Here is a 23,699-nt window from a genome sequence, read left to right on the forward strand (position 1 = left end):
CACATGAATGTTTTATCTTTGCGTTTAACACATAAATTTTTTATCTTTGCGTTTAACACGTGAATTTTTTATCTTTGCGTTTCACACATGAATGTTTTATCTTTGCGTTTAACACATGAATTTTTATCTTTGCGTTTAACGTGTGAATTTTTTTCCTTTGCGTTAACACATGAATTTCTTATGTTTTCGTTTAACAAATAAATGTTTTATCTTTGACTTATGGTAATGCATTTTTACCTTTTTTATTTGCAGTACCATTCAATAACAAGACGTATAACATGTTTTATTTTATTATCTCTGATATATAGTAATTTTCACGTAAGATTTATTTCAATAAAAAATGTCTTTCTAAAGAGATTCGTTTTAAATAATCTGTGGAAACTTTGGAAAGTCTCCTCAATTGTATCTTCTGCTTTCCTTTTCAGTGGAAAAAAAATTTTCATATTGGTAATAAGTATTTTTTGAAATTCAAGAGTCTTATATCTGTATAGTTACGTTTATGCTGGGGATAAGCACTTCTTGAGGATTTCATGCAACTAGAATTTCAGAAGTTCAATTAAAGATGCATTGCATCATTACCCAAATACAATTCCCCTTGTATTTTAATTGTCTACTTGTAGTTTTGTCTATTTTCGTATTAAGTTGTTGATTTTGTTTTATCTTTAATAATACCTGATTTTTCTAATGAATAACATAATATTCTTTGGGAGCTTGAAATTCAAGTCAGTGGGCCACATCCATATTTTAAAAAAATATATTTGGCTTTTCATGTTCGCTGTTTCTCAAAACTACAGCATTCTGTATTTGTTTCTGATTTCCATAACTCCTATAGTCTTTCATTTTATAAAGGGCGGGTTTGTCTCTTAGGAATCAAACACTCTTCTTATACCTTCCTTCATCTGTTTTCCATTAAGCCTGGGCTAAGTGCAGACATTAGGTTTCGCGGTTTCGTGTTTCTTCAACCTCCACGTGAAATTAAATATTTTTTTTATGCCTCGCTTTAAAACTGGGACGCTTAAATGACGTTTTGCGATGTCTTCGTTACAGTGTAATTATTGAATAACTGGTATGTCTTTCCCATTAAAAATTAAGTTTATTAGTTGCATGACAAAGCCTGTATTGTATGGGTCGTGATGTAGGGATAGTTAAACATAGGTTTCGTTGTCCGTAGAAAGTTTGAAATACGGGGGAACAGGTTAATACACTAGAGGAGGGGTTCCCAACCTGCGGCCCTTAATGATACTCAGTGTGGCCCTCAGAGCAATATAAGGGTAATGCTCTCTCTCTCTCTCTCTCTCTCTCTCTCTCTCTCTCTCTCTCTCTCTCTCTCTCTTGATAATAATAATAATAATAATAATAATAATAATAATAAAAATAAAATCGAGAACAGAGCACTGGGGCAATATCTGAAAACCAGTGAAGACGAGTGGCTAAAGAGTGCATGGGAAGAAGGACTAATAAAAGTAGACGAAGACCCACAAATATACAGAGACAAGAATGACAAACAGAACAGAGGACTGGCACAACAAACCAATGCACGGACAATACATGAGGCAGACTAAAGAACTAGCCAGCGATGACATATGGCAATGGCTACAGAGGGAAGAGCTAAAGAAGGAAACTGAAGTAATGATAACAACGGCACAAGATCAAGCCCTAAGAACCAGATATATTCAAAGAACGATAGACGGAAATAACATCTCTCTCATATGTAGGAAGTGCAATACGAACAATGAAACCATAAACCACATAGCAAGCGAATGCCCGGCACTTGCACAGAAACAGTACAAGAAGAGGCATGATTCAGTGGCAAAAGCCCTCCACTGGAGCCTGTGCAAGAAACATCAGCTAATATCTTGCAGTAATAAGTGGTACGAGCACCAAACTGAAGGAGTGATAGAAAACGATCAGGCAAAGATCCCCTGGGACTATGGTATCAGAACAGATAGGGTGATACGTGCAAATAGACCAGACGTGACGCTGATTGACAAGTCAAGAAGAAAGTATCACTCATTGATGCCGCAATACCATGGGACACCAGAGTTGAAGAGAAAGAGAGGGAAAAAATGGATAAATATCAATATCTGAAAATAGAAATAAGAAGGATATGGGATATGCCAGTGGAAATTGTGCCCATAATCATAGGAGCACTAGGTACGATCCCAAGATCCCTGAAAAGGAATCTAGAAAAACTAGAGGCTGAAGTAGTTCCAGGACTCATGCAAAAGAGTGTGATCCTAGAAACGGCGCACATAGTATGAAAAGTGATGGACTCCTAAGGAGGCAGGATGCAACCCGGAACCCCACACTATAAATACCACCCAGTCGAATTGGAGACTGTGATAGAGCAAAAAAAAAAAAATAATAATAATAATAAATAAATCCATAAAAAACTAAATTTCATGTATTTTTCCCGTTATGTAATTCTTGATAGGAAAAAAGTGATAAAATCAAATTCTGCTTTTACACCGAACGCGATTTGAACAAGTATTATACGTCGACGTTTTATGTTTACTTGCGTACAGGAATGAATCGGAATTATCACAGTTTCATCTTTAGTTCAGTGGCTGACTGCTTATCAAAAAGTTGTTTTTTTCCAAACGTTATCACTTTTGCTTTCTGACATAAGATTTGGTACTGTACTTTCTTTTTTTTTTTTTTTTTGAGTTACTGAACTAAATATATATTGACAGTGTGCTAAGAAACTAAAGAAATCCGTAAATAACTATATATCGTGTATTTTTTCTGTTATGTAATTCTTGAGGAAAAAGTGATGAAACCAATCTCTGATTTTACACCGAACGCGGTTTGAACATGTATTATACGTCAACGTTTCACGCCAACTTGCGTACAGGAGCAAATCAGATTATCCCAGTTCATCTTTAATGGCTAACTGCTTATCAAAGAGTGCTTTTTCCTGTTGTGATTAATTTTCGCTTTCTGACATAGGATTTGGTACTGTAATCTTTATCTTTGTTTTTCAAATTACTGAACTAGATATATATTGACAGTGCGTTAAACAGAAATAATTTTGTAAAGGCCTGACCTCTAGAAAACATTGTTTGCAAACACCTTTACCGTATAAATATGTCCCATCCAGAATAGAAAACATTTAGTTTCGTCGTGTATATGTATATATACACATGTAGCTTATTATGTATGTATATGTATATATAATATGTATACTTGTTTATATGTTTATATACACATGTAAAATGTATGTAAATATTTATACACACACACACACACACACACACACACACACACACACACACACATATATATATATATTATATATATATATATATATATATATATATATATATATATATATATATATATGTGTGTGTGTGTGTGTGTGTGTGTGTGTGTGTGTGTGTGTGTGTGTGTGTGTAGGTATGTATATATAATTCATATATGTACATATACCGGTATAAGTACATGCATATACTTATACATATGTATACATACATTATGTACCTATACACTCTGGTATGTACATATCCATCTATACATATTCATATCTACATATGCTCTTAATATAACCATTAAATTCTTCTCTTACAGGATTTAAACATGTCATCTAACCCTAGAAAAAGGAAAATAGATGAGGAGGGTCGTGTGTTTAATGAGAGTTGGACTTTTGACTACTTTGTTATTTCACATGCTGACAGTGCATTGTGTCTTATATGTCACGAAAGAATAAAGACGTTAAAGACATTTAATATCAAGAGACATTATGAATCACAGCACAAGAATTATTTTTCACTTCAAGGTGATGTGCGCTCAAACAAGATATCTTCTTTGGAAAAATCAGTGTCTGCTCAGCAGAATCTCTTTAAAAGCAAAGCTAGTGAGATCAAATCATGTGTTCGTGGCAGCTACCAGGTTACCAAGTATTTATGTGAAAAAGGAAAGCCATATACTGATGGGGAATTTGTTAAAGAGTGCATGATAAAAACGGTCAAAAAAATATGTCCAGAAAAGTTGTCACTCTTTCAAAATGTAAGTTTGTCTGCTTCAGCAGTCACAAGGCGTATGGAAGATTTAAGTGGAGAAGTGTTTTCAACATTATCCGAGAAAGCACATAGTTTTCAATATTTTTTCTTTAGCTTTGGATGAAAGCAATGATATTTTGGATACAGCACAACTTCTGATTTTTATCAGAGGTGTTGACAAAAACTTTCAGGTTGTAGAAGATTTGTGTACCCTTCGAAGTATGAAAGATACTACAACATCAGAAAATCTCTTTTTAGAAGTACATCAGGCGGTAAATAACCTTGATTTAAGTTGGGCCAAGTTAAAAGGTGCAACCACTGATGGAGCAAGAAACATGATTGGAAGTAAAACATTGTTGGTCGAGAAAATCTGCAATGAAGTCGCTAATGCTATTGGCACCTCTCCTCTGAAGTTCCATTGCATTATTCATCAGCAGGTACTGTGCAGTAAAGTTCTTAAATTTGAAAATATCATGAACGTCGTCGTATCAACTGTGAATTTCATTAGACGTCATGGTTTGAATCATAGACAGTTTCAGACATTTTTATCTGAAATAGATTCAGAGTATGGTGATGTGTTGTACCATACTGAAGTGAGGTGGCTCAGCAAAGGAAAAGTTCTCAGGGGTTTTTTTGCTCTTCGTCATGAAATTGAAATATTTCTTACTGAAAAAGAAAAGATTCCAGAAGCATTTTCAGATTCAGACTGGGTTTTCTGCTTAGCTTTCTTATCTGATATAACTGATCATTTGAATAATTTGAACTTAAGACTGCAAGGCAATAGAAAATTGGTATCAGATAGGATTACTGAGGTGAAAGCATTTGGAAATAAACTAGATATTTTTATGAAACAGTTCAGTGATGAAATCTTTATACATTTTCCCTGTTGTAAAGTGTTGCAAAATGAGAAAAGGAATACTTCAACTGCCTCGAAAGAAAAATGTACAAAGGCAATGGAACTTTTAAAAGAAGAATTTGCAAATAGATTTAAGGACTTCTATGATCATAAGCAGGCAATTCAAATGTTTCAAAACCCTTTCAGTGTATCACCAGAAGATATTCCAGGAATTTATCAAATGCAAATAATTGATTTTCAAGCCAATGATGCCCTGAAAACCGCGTTTCAAGACAATAGCCTTTTGGAATTTTATTCCAGTCTACCAGAAGAATATTCTGACTTTGAAAAGTTTGCTGTTGGCATGTTTTCAGTTTTCGGTAGTACATATATCTGTGAGCAAACATTTTCAAAAATGAAACTAGTAAAATTAAAACTTAGATCTAAGCTTACTGATGAGCACCTTCACCAAATTTTGAGACTTTCTGTTACAAATGTAGAAATAGATATTGCTAAGCTTGCAAATAAGATGCAGCATCAAGTTTCCCATTAAAGATAAGATATATAGAATTTCAATAACTCATTATTTTCTTGTACAAATTCTACAATAAAACATGAGCTACTATTATGATTTTTTAATTTATAGGAATAATACCTACGTAGCAATATCTGGCATAAGAGTGCAAGACTCTTAACTTAAACTAAACTCAAAAGATGAATAATATACAAATAAATGTGAACTTTCTCCGATAATAAGGATAATTCTAATATGTGGCCCTTATCTGTATTTCGAATGATAATGTGGCCCTTTTACGCAAAAAGGTTGGGGACCCCTGCACTAGAGGATTTGTACATTCATTTAGCTCATTAAGCCTTTGGCAAAGCCTATGTAATCTGGGTAGAAATGTTGGAATAGTTGAACGTGGGTTTCGTTTTCCGTAGACTTTTTGAGTTCTAGGGAACAGGCTAATACACTAAAAGATTTATACATTATATTAAGCATGAATTCGGGTCATTAAGCCTTTGGCAAAGCCTATGTAGTCTGGGTCGAAATGTTGGGACACTTAAATGTGGGTTTCAGTGTTCGTAGACTTTTTGAGTTACGGGTCAAACATACTAATACACTAAAAGATTTGTATATTATATTAACCTTGATTTCAGCTCATTACGCCTGTCGCAAGGTGAAATTATCCTAATTGAAAAAAATAAACTTGAAATACATGCACAAGCTAAGCCACAAGTATGTTTCGTTATGTTTTTAAATAGAAATAACCTAAAACAACCAACCCCGCCTTAACTATTTTTCTTTTTAATGTCGAGCTCTTTTAATATAACATATTCATAGAAAATTTATGTTTAAATATGTACATCGCATACAACTTTCAACTCAGCCGTAAGTAATTTTTTTATATATATTTTCGATCTCTTTGATATAATATATTCCTAGAACACTTCGTAAAAATGCACTGCATTTGTCATAAATAAAATTTTCATAGATAGCAACCGTAACTGATTTGCCAATAAGAGTGAGTCATTATTTATGTCTGCACTGATTTATTATGTCTCTAAATATTTCTTAAACTCTCATCATGTTTGTCGTGTTTCCCCTACAGTAATATGTGGGAGTTATAACATCTAATTTTACAATGGAGCAATTACCTTAAAAATTTACACAATATGACTAACTCGACGTGAGGTCAAAACATGCCCGTCCATCTTCACAACTTGTCGATATTTGATGACGAATAAGTCCTAGTATTCTGGTCTTAATAAGCAAGACTTGAGTCATTACAAATGACAGACCTTCGCCCGTAGATTTCACCTCGAAGTTGGCCTCTAACAATGGCTGTTGTTTGACTGGGAATTAGGTACGTTTAGTAATGTCATTTTGCTCCTAAGTGTAGGAATTATTTAATATAATGAACATAATTTTGCTTTAAAATTTGCAGTAAATATGAAGCTTCACTTTAGGGTATTTGTGAAGATGAGGAAAACTATATAAAGTTATTCCTTGTACTGGTGAAATGTCAGTTTTATTGGTGAAAAGATAAGTTTTAATGTAACTTAAGGAAAATAGAGAATTTTTTAAAACTGATGAGATATTCAGAGACGGGGAGAGATCACTGTTGGAAAAATCAGTTAGACATGAAAATATTAGTGATTTATAAGCCAGTTAGACACGAGAGTAGATTAGTCATTAGAAAAGAAACAAATAAGTTAACATAATTAAATGGATAAAAATATAAGAATATAAGCAGATAACTAAACTTTTGAAGTTGCAATTGCACGAGATCTCCAAGGAGAATGTTCCACAGTCGAACGGGCGCGAGGACAGAGGGAGGACCTTTGGAAGAGACGAAGCGATTCAAAGACCAATAACTGAACAGAAAGGAAGGGAAAAAAAGATGAAAATAAAAAGAGACAAAAGACGAGAGATAACAAACAGTTTCTAGAGTCGGCGATGGGGAAATGATTTATGATTTATGGATCCCTATCGGTTGGTTGTTTAAGTAAACATTTCATCAATGCTCTGCCCATCATTCTTGTTTTATGGATCCTGTCGAAAACTCCTTCTCTGGAAGGAGATTTCAGGAATATTCCCCATTGCTCCGGGAGGAGATGGACAGTGGGAATGTTAGGGTGGGGGGGGGGCGGATAGGAAGAGAGAGGGGGTTAGGAGGAGGGGGAGGGAAAGGACCCAGTGTACACACACACTGTGAAAATACGACACAATACGACGCCATTATTCTCAGAGGAGAGAGAGAGAGAGAAAGAGAGAGAGAGAGAGGTGTATGCCGTTTGAGGAATAGAGCCAAAGTGAGAGAGAGAGAGAGAGAGAAGAGATAGAGAGAGAGAGAGAGGTGTTGCCGTTTGAGGAATAGCGAGCACAAATGAGAGAGAGAGAGAGAGAGAGAAGAGAGAAGAGAGAGAGAGACTTTTCCATGAGTGCACGATGCTGCAGTTACCTCATAAATGTTGGAGTAATCCTGGAGGAGGTCTTTATAAACTCTCAAAAATGGCACATGTCCCCACAATTGGCAATATTCGTGGAAGCCTCAATTGGGGCAAGAAATATTACTGTGGTTGTGTAAGCATTTCATATAGGGCAGGTGAGTTTGGTTCATTTTCAAGTCAGAGAGATGTAATCTTTCTCCGTGTTGTTATTTCCATTGTGTCCAAACATCGATAACTTTATTATTATTATTATTATTATTATTATTATTATTATTATTATTATTATTATTATTATTATTATTATTATTATTATTATGGTGGAACGTTCATTATTGCTGTCAGGTATTTTTACGTAATTTAGTTCAGGTCGTGTCAAAGTTTATGCACGAAGTGTAAACACACTAAAACTCACAAGAATGCGCATGCGCGGACAAGCACACACTGAAACGTATCTGCGTAATTATTGACCCATCTTTTTTACAAAATATAAGGACCTACTTAAATGATTTTCGTTTAGAAAAGCCTCACAAAAATACAGGGTGAATATATGAGTGTGTATATATATATATATATATATATATATATATATATATAGTATATATATATATATATATTATATATATATATATATATACATCATATATATATATATATATAGATATATATATATATATATATATATATATATATATATATATATATATATATATATATATATATATATATATATATATACACACTAATATATTCACCCTGTATTTTTGTGAGGCTTTTCTAAACGAAAATCATTTTATATATATATATATATATATATATATATAGATATATATTCATTTATATATATATATATATATATAATATATATATATATCTATATATATATATATATATATTACATACATATATATATATAGATATATATATATATATATATATATATATATATATATATATATATATATAGTGTTAGACGTATGTCTGTGTTTAAGAGAGAGAGAGAGAGAGAGAGAGAGAGAGAGAGAGAGAGAGAGAGAGAGAGAGAAACAAAACTTACACTGTAATCATTTAATTACTATAAAAAAACCTCCCTTCTGTTTACCCAATCCACACTTCAAAATGTACTGACCTACAAAATTCTCTTTCTAGTCCATTGACGAACCCCCCCCCCCCTCCCCCCGCCCCCAACTCCAAACATCTCAGTTCCTCACATGAGTCAATTCAGACGTGAAGCAGAATTAGTATATTTTCGGAAGATTCCACATTAATAAGCCGACTCCGCTCTACTTAGTAGACTTGGGGTCCCGGGAACTCTGACATTCGGGCTGCTTCAACTACCCCACCTCCATCCCCCCCCCCCCCCCCCCCCCCCCCCCCCCCCCCCCCCCCCCCCCCCCCCCCCCCCCCCCCCCCCCCCCCCCCCCCCCCCCCCCCCCCCCCCCCCCCCCCCCCCCACCCCCCCCCCCCCCCCCCCCCCCCCCCCCCCACCCCTGTGCCCAACCCTAAGTAGCGACGTTGGCAAATGGTGTGTTTGATTAATTTAGGCATGGTAACAGATAATTGTATTCGTTCAGTATTTAGAAAAGAATTGTATGCGTTAGCAAACAATTGTATTTGGATTGTATCTGTCAAAGTTTAAAAGAAATTTATCCTTAAACTTGAGGAATTCTCTCTCTCTCTCTTCTTCTCTCTCCTCTCCTAATCTCTCTCTCTATTTGATATATAGATATATATATATATATAAATATTTCTATATATATATATATATATAATAATATATAATATATATTATATAAAATAATATAAAATATATATATATATAATAAAATAAATGGTTTTTTGCCACGAAGGAAAAAATGAAAAAGCGAGATAGCCAAGTACTTTCGGTCCTGTTCGGACCCTTTACTTCGTGGCAAAAACCTTTATTTATACATAGCATTACATTTTATATACTTCGTGATCAAGTTATTCATATATATATATATATATATAATATATTATATATATATATATATATATATATATATATATATATATATATGTATATGTATATATATAATATATATTATATATATATATATATATATATATATATATATATTCAAATGTATATATTTGTATATATATATTATTATATGTACATGCATATTACACACATATATATATATAAGCTCTTCTCTCTCTCTCTCTCTCTCTCTCTCGTCGATTAACACCCTCACTCGGATTCTGGCGAATCTTTATCTCTGATGAGTCGTCTAGATACGACCTCTCCCTCTCCCCCCAGATCCCGTAATCAATCCCACGAGGACATCGTAGCGAGTGTCTTGAACCTTTAATTGAATCTGTAGTAATTCCTGGAGTGTATCCCAGTCGGATGTTTAATGTTATAAACGACGGGCTCTCTCTCTCTATCTCTCTCTCTCTCTCTCTCTCTCTCCATCGATTAACGCTTTTCTGCTCTCTCTCTCTCTCTCTCTCTCTCTCTCATCTCCGTTAATTAACGTATTCATCTCTCTCTCTCTCCATCGATTAACGCATTTTCTGCTCTCTCTCTCTTAATTGACGCAATCATCTCTCTCTCTCTCTCTCTCGTCTCCTCTTCTCTCTCTCTCTCTCCCTCCGTTAATTGACGCATTCACCTCTTGCTCTCTTGCCATCGATTAACGCATTCATTCTCTCTCTCTCTCTCTCTCTCTCTCTCTCTCTCTCTCTCTCTCTCTCTCTCTCTTATAAAAGCGTAATGAAAATTCTCATAGATCTGATAAGCCTATTTTGTCCTTCTGTCCCAAATATGAATTTATTATATAAAATGTCTCCTTTTGCGATTTGGCAACTGTCAAAATATTTACGAAATCTGTACGAGAGGATCCGTTGAAAAATATTATTGAACGGGAACATGCATGTATGTATGTATGCTCAGACGTATGTTTGCTAATGAAAAGTGTATAAAAGTATACATGAGTCAGTATGAATGTATGCAGATGTGTGAATGATATAAGAATTTTTGTCTATGAATATTATTGTTCCATTGGAAAATAGTATTCATCATAATATATATATATGTATATAGATATTATATATATATTATATATATATATATATATATATATATTTATATATAAATGCATACATACATATATACATCTAATAAAAGGAGCCCATAAAACGCCAAAATATAGAAAGTTAGTTCTATATTTCAAGAGTCTCTGGAATATAGTTCTTACTTTTTATATTTTGGCGTTTTTATGGTCTCCTTTTATTAGATGGAATTCTGTTGTAGCAGAACATTTTTACCAGTCGTATATATATATATATATATATATATATATATTATATATATATATATATTATATATATATATATAAAAGGTATAAGCCACGAAGCAAAAATGAACAATGGAGTTTCTGCAAGATCTTTCTATATAGACTCTATTTGTGCATTTGCGATTGTAAGTTTATATTCAAATGTGAATTTTATCAACAAATATTTGGCATGGCAATCGGCAACCCTTTATCACCACTCCTCTCAAACTTGTACATGGAATTCTTTGAAAACGCTACTTACCTAATATCATTTATATTCCTGTAATGTGGTATAGATATGTTGATGATATTTTGCTGTTCTGCCTGCTGGTATTGATGTAAATGATCTACTCTAAATTAAATAACCAGGATCCATCGATTAAGTTTGCTCTAGACTTGGAAAAAGACAATTGCCTCCCTTTCTTAGATGTTTTGATACATAGAGAACCATTTCAATGTAAATTCAGTATTTATAGGAAACCAACCAACAACTTAACTTATGTTCAATTCTGTTCAGGCCACCATCTTAACTTCAAAATATCAATTTTTTCTTCTATGTTTTTACAAGCATTGTACATTGTCAGTCCCCAATATTTGGATCAAGAAATTGAATACATAAGAAAAATAGGGAAAGATTTATGTTATCCTTCATATATTAGATATTTGTTATAATAAAGCCCACAATAAGTTTTATTGTATAAGTAATACGGAGAAAGAAAATTCTAAGAACATTCTCAGTTTGCCTTATTTTAACGGATTTGAAACCATTAAATCATTGTTAAAAGCCTTTAAGGTCAACCTTGTTTTTCCCTATAATAACACACTAAAAGGAATGTTAATAAAAAATAGCCCCAGGGAAAGCAACAACATAATATATATAAAATTCCATGTATGGACTGCCCTTCTTTTTATCTCGGACAGTCGAGCAAGGGCTTAGAAGTAAGATGAAACCAGTATAAATATTTTGTAAAAACTGGGCAAACATCTAATGCAATATTCATTCATTTAAGCGAAAATAACTACCGGATAAATTGCATTGGTAGTTCAGTAATTGCTAGATCAAAAGATGTCTTATCACGAAATCTTTTATAATCTGCCATAATACAACTTACTTCCCATTGTAATTTTATTATTAGTCGTGGCCTGTTTCATTTAGACCCTTGTATTTGTAACATGTTTAAGAATGACTTCAAAGATATAATTACAGACTTAAATACAAATTATTTGTCTTAGAGATATGTATGTTTAATATGTTTTGTGAATAAGTTTTTGTTTACCAAAGATCTGAATTGGTCAGCTGTCGCCTTGTATAATCTTTTAATTGTCTTGTCCCTGAGTCTGAGCAGTGGGACTTAATCTTTTTGTTTTTAAATTGTATCCATGTTTATGCTTATTCGGGAAGGTTACTCATTCCCCAGGTGTGCCGGATTCCAGGTACTAATCTCCTTATAATCCCTATCTGTCAGTTATACGACATTTTCTGTACTGTAAATTCCTCATGTAGTCAGTTTGTCTGCTGAGTAAAGGACGTCGGGTCGAAAGATCTTGTAGAACTCCGTTGTTTATTTTTCCTTCGTGGCTTATACCCTTATTTATAGATTTATCACGTTCCAAACTTTCGTGATTCAGTTATATATAATATATATTGCGTATATATAATATATATTGCGTGGATGAGTGCATATATCAACTCATTAGCAGATACTCCGGCTCACCGTCAAATTAAATGCAAAATTCCCTTTTAATTCCTCTGGGCACGTTTAGACATTTAATTAAGAATGAGTCTTTTAAGAAAAAAAATTTATTCCCTGCCAATTAAATGTGATAGCTAAAAGAAAATTGCTTAAAAAGAATCCGTGTAATTCGATAATTGAATTTTGTTGCGTGTCAGGGTAGAAAAAAACTGGTTGTTTATTGTCATGTGCTTGCTTTAAGTCGAGTCATGATTGCAAAGTAGGAGGAGGTTTTGTCAAATCAGAGAGAGAGAGAGAGAGAGAGAGAGAGAGAGAGAGAGAGAGAGAGAGAGAGAGAGAGAAGTTTCTTGATCGTGATTAGCTTTAAGAGAGTTCAAGATTGCTAAATGGAGGGAGGCTTTGTCAAATCACAGAGAGAGAGAGAGAGAGAGAGAGAGAGAGAGAGAGAGAGAGAGAGAGAGAAACCCTCTTCCCAACCAAACAAACAAAAACATATTGTCCGTCCCCAAACCTGAAGAAAAAAAACTAGTTTGTTTAAACTAGTTTTTTTTTTTTTTTTTTTTTTACTCCAACACAAAAACAAAACAAAAACAAACCCTCTTCCCAACAAAACAAACGAAAACATATTGTCAGTCCCCAAAACTGAAGACAAAAAAGAAAAATCTTAAACCCTATAAAAACTAGTTTGTTTAAACCAGTTTTTCCTATTTTTGCTTAATCCAACATAAAGAAAAAAAACCCTCGTTCCGCGACCGAAAAAAAAAACCACCATGTTGTCCGGTCCCCAAACCAAATCCTGAAGACTTTAAACAAGAAAAAAAAACTGAAACGCTTTAAAAATTAGTTTGTTTAAACTAGTTTTTCCTAATTTTGTTTAATCCAGCACAAAGACAAAAAAAAACCCTCTTCCCAAAAAAAAAAAAAAAAAAAACATATGTCTGTCCCCAAACCTGAAGACAAAAATGAAAAAACTGAAACCCTATAACTTGTTTGCTTACACAATTTTTTCATATTTTTGCTTAATCTAACACAAAGACAAAAAAAATCCTCTTCCCAACAAAACAAACTAAAACACATTGTCCGTCCCCAAACCTGAAGACCGTAAACAAGAAAAAAAACTGAAACCCTATAAAAACTACTTTGTTTAAACCATTTTTTCCTATTTTTGCTTAATCCAACACAAAAACAAACCAAAAACAAACCCTCTTCCCAACAAAACAAAACAAAAACATATTGTCTGTCCCCAATCCTGAAGACTGTAAACAAGAAAAAAACTGAACCGCTATAAAAATTAGTTTGTATTAACCAGTTTTTCCATTTTTTGTTTACTCCAACACAAAGACAAAAAAACAAACTAACCCTCATCCCAACAAAACAAACAAAAACACATTTTCTGTCCCCAAACCAGAAGACTAAAAAGAAAAAACTGAAACCCTATAAAAACTAGTTGGTTTAAACCAGTTTTTCCTATTTTTGCTTAATCCAACACAAAGAAAAAAAATCCTCTGCCCAACAAAACAAACAAAAACATATTGTTAGTCCCCAAACCTGAAGACTGTAAACAAGAAACAAAATTGAAACCCATAAAACCCAAGGTAGAGTTTACAGCCTCCATCAAGTAGGCCCTACTCATCAGCACACACACACAAAAAGCTTAGCCTCCTCCTACCCATCAATGAGAGGTGACTCCTTCAGGAGGGCCCTGGCAGCTTCCAGCCTCTCTTGGAACGACGCCTTTGGGGATACTCTCGCCGGCAGGGGATTGGCCAAGGTCTGCCCTCCCTCCATCACCCCAGATAGCAATGCTACCCACGTCAGGGCGACGAGTAGCATCCTGGACGAGTCCTGTGGGGGAATAAGGATGGATGTGAATTTATGTTGTCGAATTCCTCTGCTGATTAGTTTTGTGATATCTTCGTTTTAGTCACAAAATAATAATAATATTTAAGCCTTTCTTTGTTTTATTGTAGTTATTTTTATTTATATCAATTTTCAATTATTTTATAATAGTTATTTTTATCTATATCAATTTACAATTACTTTATTAAGTAGTTCTTTTTATTTATATCAACTTTCAATGACTTTATTAAGTCCCCTAATTGATTAATTTTATTGTCTTTGTTTGAAAAAAAAATTATGATACTTAAGCCTTTTTATTTATAATAATAGACATTTTTACTTTTACTAATTCACTATGATTTCCTGAAGTTATGTCAGGAATATTTCACTTAATAATGAATATATAATTAATTACAAGATTATTATTATTATTATTATTATTATTATTATTATTATTATTATTATTATTATTATTATTATTATTATTATTATTAATTATTATTATTAAAAAATCATCATAGTAGCACGAGTCTTCAAATGGGAGAAACAAATCCAGTTATGTAAATGTAAATATATTATAGCTTTAAATTTAAATATATGTACATTTACATAACTGTGGATTTGTTTCTCCATTATTCATTATTATTATTATTGATTTTTCATTATTATTATTATTATTATTATTTTTATTATTATTATTATTATTATTATTTTGTTCTAAAGGGTCCACAATAATGTAAAAAGTCCGTGTATAATTTTGAAGACTTTACAGAAAGCTTTCGAACCCTTCCCTGGGTTCATCTTCAGTCCAAATCTTTGGACTGAAGATGAACCCAGGGAAGGGTTCGAAAGCTTTCTGTAAAGTCTTCAAAATTATACACGGACTTTTTACATTTGCATTATTGTGGACCATTTAGAACATTATATATACTCTCGTGATAGAGAGTTTTTCCCTACATTATTATTATTATTATTATTATTATTATTATTATTATTATTATTATTATTATTATTATTATTATTATTATTATTGACTTCAGATTCAAGCTTCCAAAGAATATGGCGTTCATTCAAAAAACAAAAACAGTTCCCTCCAGTTCTTTAGAAATATCTGATTTATCTCACAATTATCGCAAGGACCAAAAATATGTAAATAAATAAATAAATAAAAAGAAAGTGCTAAGTGATATGTCATTAACTTAAGGCAAAAAAGAAAACCATATGTATGGATTGGTATGCCATCACTTAATGCAAGAATTTGGAATTGCTTTAAAGGTTATTCCTTCCAGGTGACCCGAAATGCATTTCTGTGCACTCAAAGGTTAAACGGCACACAGTTGGGGAGAGCGTCTGGTATATGAATAAGGCCAAGAGACAGGCAATTTACATATTTGGGGATTTGTATTCTTTCAGGCTTCAACTGGGGACGATATGTAATTTTGGACGTAGGAATATATTCTTGTGTTTGATATGTATAGGTGTATATATATATATATATATATATATATATATATATATATATATATCTATTATAGATATAAGAGAGAGTAGAGAGAGAGAGAGAGCGAGAGAGAGAGAGAGAGAGAGAGAGAGAGAGAGAGATAGAGAGAGAGAGAAAGAGAGACTTTTAAAAAGCTCACTACTCATTTCATTCAGTCTTAGAGAGAGCAAAAACACTAATGTATACATATATATATACATATATATATATATATATATATATATATATATATATATATATATATATATATATCGTATATATATATATATATATATATATATATATATATATATATATATATAGTATTTGTATGAATGTATAGACTATCCACATCACATAGTATCCATAACGACACTACAAACAACCTTATTTCAGTGAAATAAGTGTTAAGTAAAATACTTTATAGATACTTACAAGTAAACAAGTTATATTAAGTAATTTTGTGGGTTTCTTTTTCCAACAACAAGAATAATAATAATAATAATAATAATAATAATAATAATAAAATAATAATAATAATAATAATAATATGGGGTAGATCCCCTGCTGACGAACCCCAAATATATAAGGAGGACGGACACCACGCCAAAAGCAGTCCAGACGAAAGCTCGCTACTAGAGAGAGAGAGAGAGAGAGAGAGAGAGAGAGAGAGAGAGAGAGAGAGAGAGAGAGAGACCTTAATAGTTTAATGATAATAATAGCCATTCATGAATTTCTAGGAAAAACAATTGAAGCCTTCCTTCCTTCCTTCCCTGACGAGATCAAGTGTTCTAAAATTTCAAGACGAATATTCAGTAGTAGTTTAATGATATGTTAAGCAGCTGTAAGTCTGCCGTTGCTAAAGCTTTCAGAATTAGGTAATGCAATACGGCTGGCCCATCTCCCCATGAAATGAAATGTATAAGTTCAAGAGACTTAGATATTCTAGTTTCTGCTGAAATTCTAATGAGTAGAATAATAACGATCAGGAAACGTTACCTAATATTTTAGATCTTCGTAAAAGATGCTCTTTTGGGGTATATCTTGGCGAAATTACTGGGTTCTTGAAATTAGCAGCATTTGCAAAAGAAAAACTCTCAGACAGAATTTTAAATTTCTAATATTTCGTGCTCCACAAATTAGTTTAGGGACGACGGTATTCTATGCCTTGAGATGATGTTATATCTTTGTGAAATTATTAGGTTCTGGAAATAGGTAGTGTTTACGAAAGACAGAAGCACTTATATCAAATGTTTTTGTTTAATATCGTTTATTTTTCTGATGGTTTTTGCCATTATGAGTTAATGAATGGCTCAAAGTAGGGAGTGTTTTCGAAAGACAGAAGCATTTATATCAAATGTTTTAGTTGAATGTAGCTTATTTTTCTGATGGCTTTACCATAAAGAATTAATGCATGACTCATAGTAGTCCTGTAATGCTTATACACGTTCCTTGAGTTGATTATTTAGCCGAAAACTGCCCTGTATATCCGTTACAAAGACAACTGTTCTCTGCAATGAAATAAGTTTTGAAAACTCCAAAGACATACAATTTATAAGTACTTTTATAATGAAAACATTCTAAGATCAGGGAAAGGTCTAATGTAAGTACTTACCTCCTATTGATATCAAGGTTTCCCTTAACATCAAAATCACTGTCTCGATAAAATTCGTTTGCCAAAGTGATTTCGATCCAGACTTCCATTACAACACGATAATAGCGTGACAGTTATGTGCATAAATATGGTGGCTTTAGACAAATACATCATTTGTCCAGCAGAGAGAGAGAGAGAGAGAGAGAGAGAGAGAGAGAGAGAGAGAGATAAATCTAATGCTAGTGATATATACAAGTTGAATATATATATTATATATATATAATATTATATTATAATATAATTATATATATATATGTATATGTGTGTGTGTGTGTGTTTGTGTGTTTTATTACATCATTTGTCCATTAGTCATTGCGCGTGCGCGCGCGTGCACACACACACACACACACACACAGAGACTAGATAGGAAAATCTAATTCAAGTGGAAAATACATTTTGCATATATATTTTTAAAAAATTAGTTTTGTCCAGCAGCCATGCGCGCGCCACACACACACACACACACACACACACACACACACACACACAGCCTAATGCTAGTGGAATATACATATTGCATATATGTACATTTTTAAAACGTGCCATTTGTCCAGCAACCATTGGGGTGAGAGAGAGAGAGAGAGAGAGAGAGAGAGAGAGAGAGAGAGAGAGAGAGAGAGAGTGAAAAATACATGCTGCATATTATTTCAAACAAAATGTCTCCATGGAGATTACGTGTTAATTCAGATAATGAGCGACGGCATTTGTTAAACAAAAATAAAAAGACTCCCATTTTTCCCCCACCAGGTGTAAATTAGATCAAGTAATTATCATTATAAAATTTGTGAATATTCATTGTAAAAATTATTTTCGCGCCGACCTCCAATTTTATGTTAGGATTATTCTCTGTGAAGCTGTGAACAACAGAGAGGTTTGTGGGTTTATTATGTCGCAGCAGTTTTAATTATTAATATTTTGATTATCGGAGTTATCAATTTTCATTATTAATGTCGTGATTACTGGAGTTGTCGATTGTAGCTGTTGTGCTGATGATGGGGTTGTAGCAGGTTTTGTTATGATTGTTTGTATTAACTGCATATGTTGGTGAATAATTTTTTTTTTAATTGTATGCCTTCCCCCTTGTAGAGGGATATATATATATATATATATATATATATATATATATCTATATATGTATATATATGTATATACTATATATATATATATATATAATATATATATATATATATATATATATATATATGTATATATATCATGTATACAATATTATACAATAACGTGATATCTATATATATATATATATATATATATATATATATATATATATATATATATATGTGTGTGTTATCTGTATTCTAATCTTATATATATATAATCTATTAATATATATATATATAAGATATACTATATATATATATGCATGTATATTATATATTTGTATATATATAATATAAATATCTATATTAATTATATGTATGAAATGTATTATACAATAACGCATTACGGACGTGTTTGAAAAGACACTCTCCTGCATAAGCATATATATAACCCGATCATTCTAACGAACCTAGAAATTGTATGAAAGATAAAAAAACAATTTGAGGGGCTGTTAGCATTAATATTCATATTTTTGGCTGCTCACACGCCTCCCGACATCATAAGTGAATAGCTACCTTATAAAGCCTAAAGCGTCTATCACGACTTCGCGTGCGTCTAAACCCTTCTGGAACGACACCATGATCTTGTATGTGTCAGTCGCGAGAGATGTTCAGCAAAAACATCTATTTTCCCGAGTGTCTGATTGCGACAGAACGCAGCAAAGAGTAGTCACTCATGAAGCCATTCGGTGGTCTGTAAGTTCCTTTTTATTGGTTTGAAGCTTCGGAAAGAGATAGAAGGTAAATATAAACAAGAAAAAAATGCGCAGAAGTTTCCTTGGCTCAGTCGAGTGTCTTGTGTACATCGTATAAGCAAGGTCACCGAAAATAGATCTATCCTTCGGTGGCCTTGTTATAATGCAGTATGAGCCGTTGGCACATGAGACTTTAACCACGCCCCTGTGGTAACATGGCTTATATCGTTGCCAGACGCAAGATTATGGCTAACTTTAACTTTAAATGAAATAAAAATAAACTTCTGTGGCTAGAAGGCTGCAATTTGGCATGTCTGATGATTGAAGGGTGGATGATCAACATACCAATTTGCAGCGCAGTAGCCTATGTAGTATTTAAGATCTTAGGACGGACAGGAAAAAGCGCGGACGGACAGACGAAGCCGGCACAATACTTTTCTTTTTGGGAAACTAAAAAGGTAAAAACGTTTTGAAATAGTTTTCTTTTCTGAAAACTAAAAAAAAAAGTAAACGTTTTGAATGATTCTCCGCTACAGATGGATGAAACCGAGCGAGCGGCCAATTCGTGAATTATGAAGAATGTGAATTATGAAGAAATCGTATTGGAAACAGGACGCGAGAACCGGTTGTAATCTATTTGCAATTCATCGCTTCCTTGTCCAATTCGGGAAGAAGAAGAAGTATGATATTCTTCTCTGAGAGTGGAAAATACGCAGTTGGGTTTCGACGATGTAATTGAAAGAGTTTGGGAAAGGGAGTGGCGGGGTGGGGTTGGGGTGGGTTTCAGTACAGATGCTTCACATTTCTGTAATGCGGCATCATAAGTGTGACAAGGAATACGGGCTTGAATGCGAGATGGGAAATAAAGTCATTATTTTGGACATCGATGAAACTTGAAATAAATACGAAGTGAAGATCAAATAAATAAAAAAAAAATCTAAAAAGGAAGGGAAATAAAGCCTAAGAAAATTTATAAAAAAAAAAAAATTCAAAGTAAGGTAAATAAGGTCTAGTTCTTTTTTTAATTAGAAAAAAGGAAGAGAAATAAATTCTAAAAAAAAAATTGAAAGAAAATTTAAAAAAGGAAAGGGAATAAAGTCAAAAAAAATTGAAAGAAAATTTTAAAAAGGAAGGGAAATAAAGTCTAAAAAGAAATTTATAAATAAAAAAAATTAAAAAGGAAGGTAAATAAAGTCTAGAATATTTATAAGATAAAATAAAATAAAAAATTGAAATAAAGTCTAAAAGAATTCGTGAAATAAAATAAATTAAAAAAGGAAGGGAAATAAGTGTAAAAGAATTTACAAAATAAAATAAAATAAAATAAAAAAGGAAAGGAAATAAAGTAAAAAAAATTGTAGAATAAAATAAAATAAAATGGAAAGGGAAATAAATTAGAAATAAATTTATAAAATAAAATAAAATAAAAAAGGAGAGGAAATAAAGTCTGAAAAAATTCATAAAATAAAATTAAAAAATCACGGGAAATAAAGTCTTAAAAAATTATAAAATAAAATCAAATAAAAACGCAAGGGGAATCAAATCTAAAAAAAAGTATAGAATAAAATAAAAAAGTAAGGGGAATAAAGTCTAAAAAATTTATAAAATAAAATAGAATAAAAAGGAAAGAAAATAAAGTATTTAAAAACTTTTTTAAATAAAATAAAATAAAATAAAAAAGGAAGGAAAATAATGTCTAAAATTTTTTTTAAATAAAAAAAATAAAAAAACAAGAGAAATAAAGACTAAAAAATTTTTTTAAATAAAAAAAAATAAAAAAGGAAGGGAAATAAAGTAAAAAAATTATAAAATTAAATAAGATAAAAAAGGAAGGGAAATAAAATCATTATTATGGACGTCGATGAAACTTGAAAAAAATACTACGAAATGAAGATAAAATATATTTAGAAAATATAATAATAGAAAGAAAATAAAATATTATCATGGACGAGAACATTTTCAGTTTGCCAGTGAGACGATGGTGAAACTTAGAAAAAAGAAAAACACTGCAAAATGAAGATCAAATATATATATTTACAAAATCCACATACAGTTTCGGAGCGTCATGATGCTCTAGGGTTTGAGTGTCATGGATTAAGAGATTAGATCTGGAAACTAACCCATATCCAGAGAGTGAGTTTAATATCCTAATGATATTGCAAAGCTCTTCAGATGGCAAGTGCCTGTTAACTCGTCATTGATGCCATCAATAAGTCTGAGAGTAAATTCAGGCATTTGCCAATTATGGACGAAATTCTCTGATTTCCGGTGAACCTTTTGATTTTGGCAGGAATTAGTGTATTCAATTCAACTGGAATTGGAACTGGAATATAACATTTATGCCAAAGGAAAAGCGCTGGAACCTTTGAGGTCATCCGACTGGAACTGGAACTGGAATATATTATGCCAAAGGAAAAGCGCTGGGACCTTTAAGGTCATTCGACTGGAATTGGAACTGGAATATAACATTTATACCAAAAGAAAAGCGCTGGGACCTTTGAGGTCACTCGACTGGAATTAGAACTGGAATATATTATGGCAAAGGAAAAGCGCTAGGACCTTTGAGGTCATTCGACTGGAATTGGAACTGGAATATAACATTTATACCAAAAGAAAAGCGCTGGGACCTTTGAGGCCACTCGACTGGAAATTATAACTGGATTAGACTGGAATATTATGCAAAAGGAAAAGCGCTAGGACCTTAGAGGTCACTCGACTGGAATTGGAACTGGAAATATATTGCAAAGGAAAAGCGCTGACCTTAGGTCATTCGCCCGAAATGTGAAAATTTGGAGTAAAGGAATACTATTGTTAGGAGAGGGTGGAAAGTAATATGGAAGAGAGAGAATACGAACGGAGGTACAGTAAAAGGAAGGAAAGGGATTACTAGGGAGTTAGTGTATTCAATTCGATATGCGATTGCAACTCAGATATAAAATTTAGGCCACAAGACAAACGCAGGGAGCTATGAGGTCATTCGCTGATAATATTGTTGAAACAATTTTTATGAGAGGGTGGCAAGTAAGATTGAAGAAAGAGAATATAAAATGGAAATATAGGAAGCCAGGGTCCGTAGGGACACTGCAAAGAACCCACTTTAGTAATGCCTAATGCCTACAGTGCACCGTGTGAGTGAGTTACACTGACGGCACCCCCACCCCCTCCCCCAACCATCCAACAGGAAATACCGATCAGCTCTTAGAAGAGAGAAAAGCTAAATTAGTTAATAGATAGAAATATAAATAAATCAGTAAAATACTGATGATGAACATTTTATTGAAATATGAACGAAATAACTGGAGTTCTTAAGAAAAGGCAGAAGGTTTTTCGTACAAACAGCTACAACCGACAGGTGCGGAAACATTTGGGTTATGATAAACACTAGCGAATTCACGCATATTCATAAATTCATAACGTAGGCAACGGGGGTGCGTATAGAAGCAATTTGAGGTCTCGTATACCGGAAGTCCATTTAATTTCGAAATGGAATTCCTCGAGGTGAATTCCGCCTAATGCGACATAATTATTAATCTCATTAACGAGGAGATAAAAACGTAATATTATAATTGTGTAGCTTAACGAAATGATCCCCAGTACGGTATATACGCGGAATTCTGGGCGTAACTTGAAAATATAAGTATGTAGGAAATATTATAAGTTTGTCAGGTGACGAATACTGATTACTGTGCTGCGTCGTAGGAGGCAAGCAAGCAGGTATTCACTACAGCATCAGAGAGATCAACTTTTGTTAGTTTTAAGAGGTGTAGGTATGGCGTAGAAAGCAGGAACTGAAATGGAAGTAGATTTTTTCCAAATCTACGATAAATTTCAAATTTCAGACTACAGGGAATTGGAGTTCAAGAATGATGACGACATCTGTAGGTATGATCTAATAATAATAATAATAATAATAATAATAATAATAATAATAATAATAATAATAACACTGTATATCTACAATATATTTAAACCCGTTTAAAGATGTTTCGCAGAAATATCTGAGATGAAACCATGTTTTTTTTCATTAATTTTATTTCTTCACTATTTTAATTTCGTGAAACGTCATCATAGCCGTTTCGAAAAAAAATATAAATAAATCTTTTAGAACCCTGAAATTATTCTTAAAAAAAGA

At 32.7% G+C, this 23,699-nt stretch overlaps 1 protein-coding gene across 1 annotated transcript in view; it reads right to left on the reverse strand.

The window, feature by feature from the left end:
* LOC135195573 (dipeptidase 1-like) overlaps positions 1 to 23,699 on the reverse strand; it is a 388,301-nt gene that overhangs the window by 229,304 nt on the left and 135,298 nt on the right. The window contains exon 2 of the mRNA XM_064221873.1: positions 14,451 to 14,626. Coding sequence (XP_064077943.1) covers positions 14,451 to 14,614 — 164 coding nt within the window. The 5' untranslated portion in view covers positions 14,615 to 14,626. The remainder of the gene's footprint in view (positions 1 to 14,450; positions 14,627 to 23,699) is intronic.

Source organism: Macrobrachium nipponense, chromosome 16 (assembly GCF_015104395.2).
Source record: "Macrobrachium nipponense isolate FS-2020 chromosome 16, ASM1510439v2, whole genome shotgun sequence".
NCBI classification, from domain to species: Eukaryota; Metazoa; Arthropoda; class Malacostraca; order Decapoda; family Palaemonidae; genus Macrobrachium; species Macrobrachium nipponense.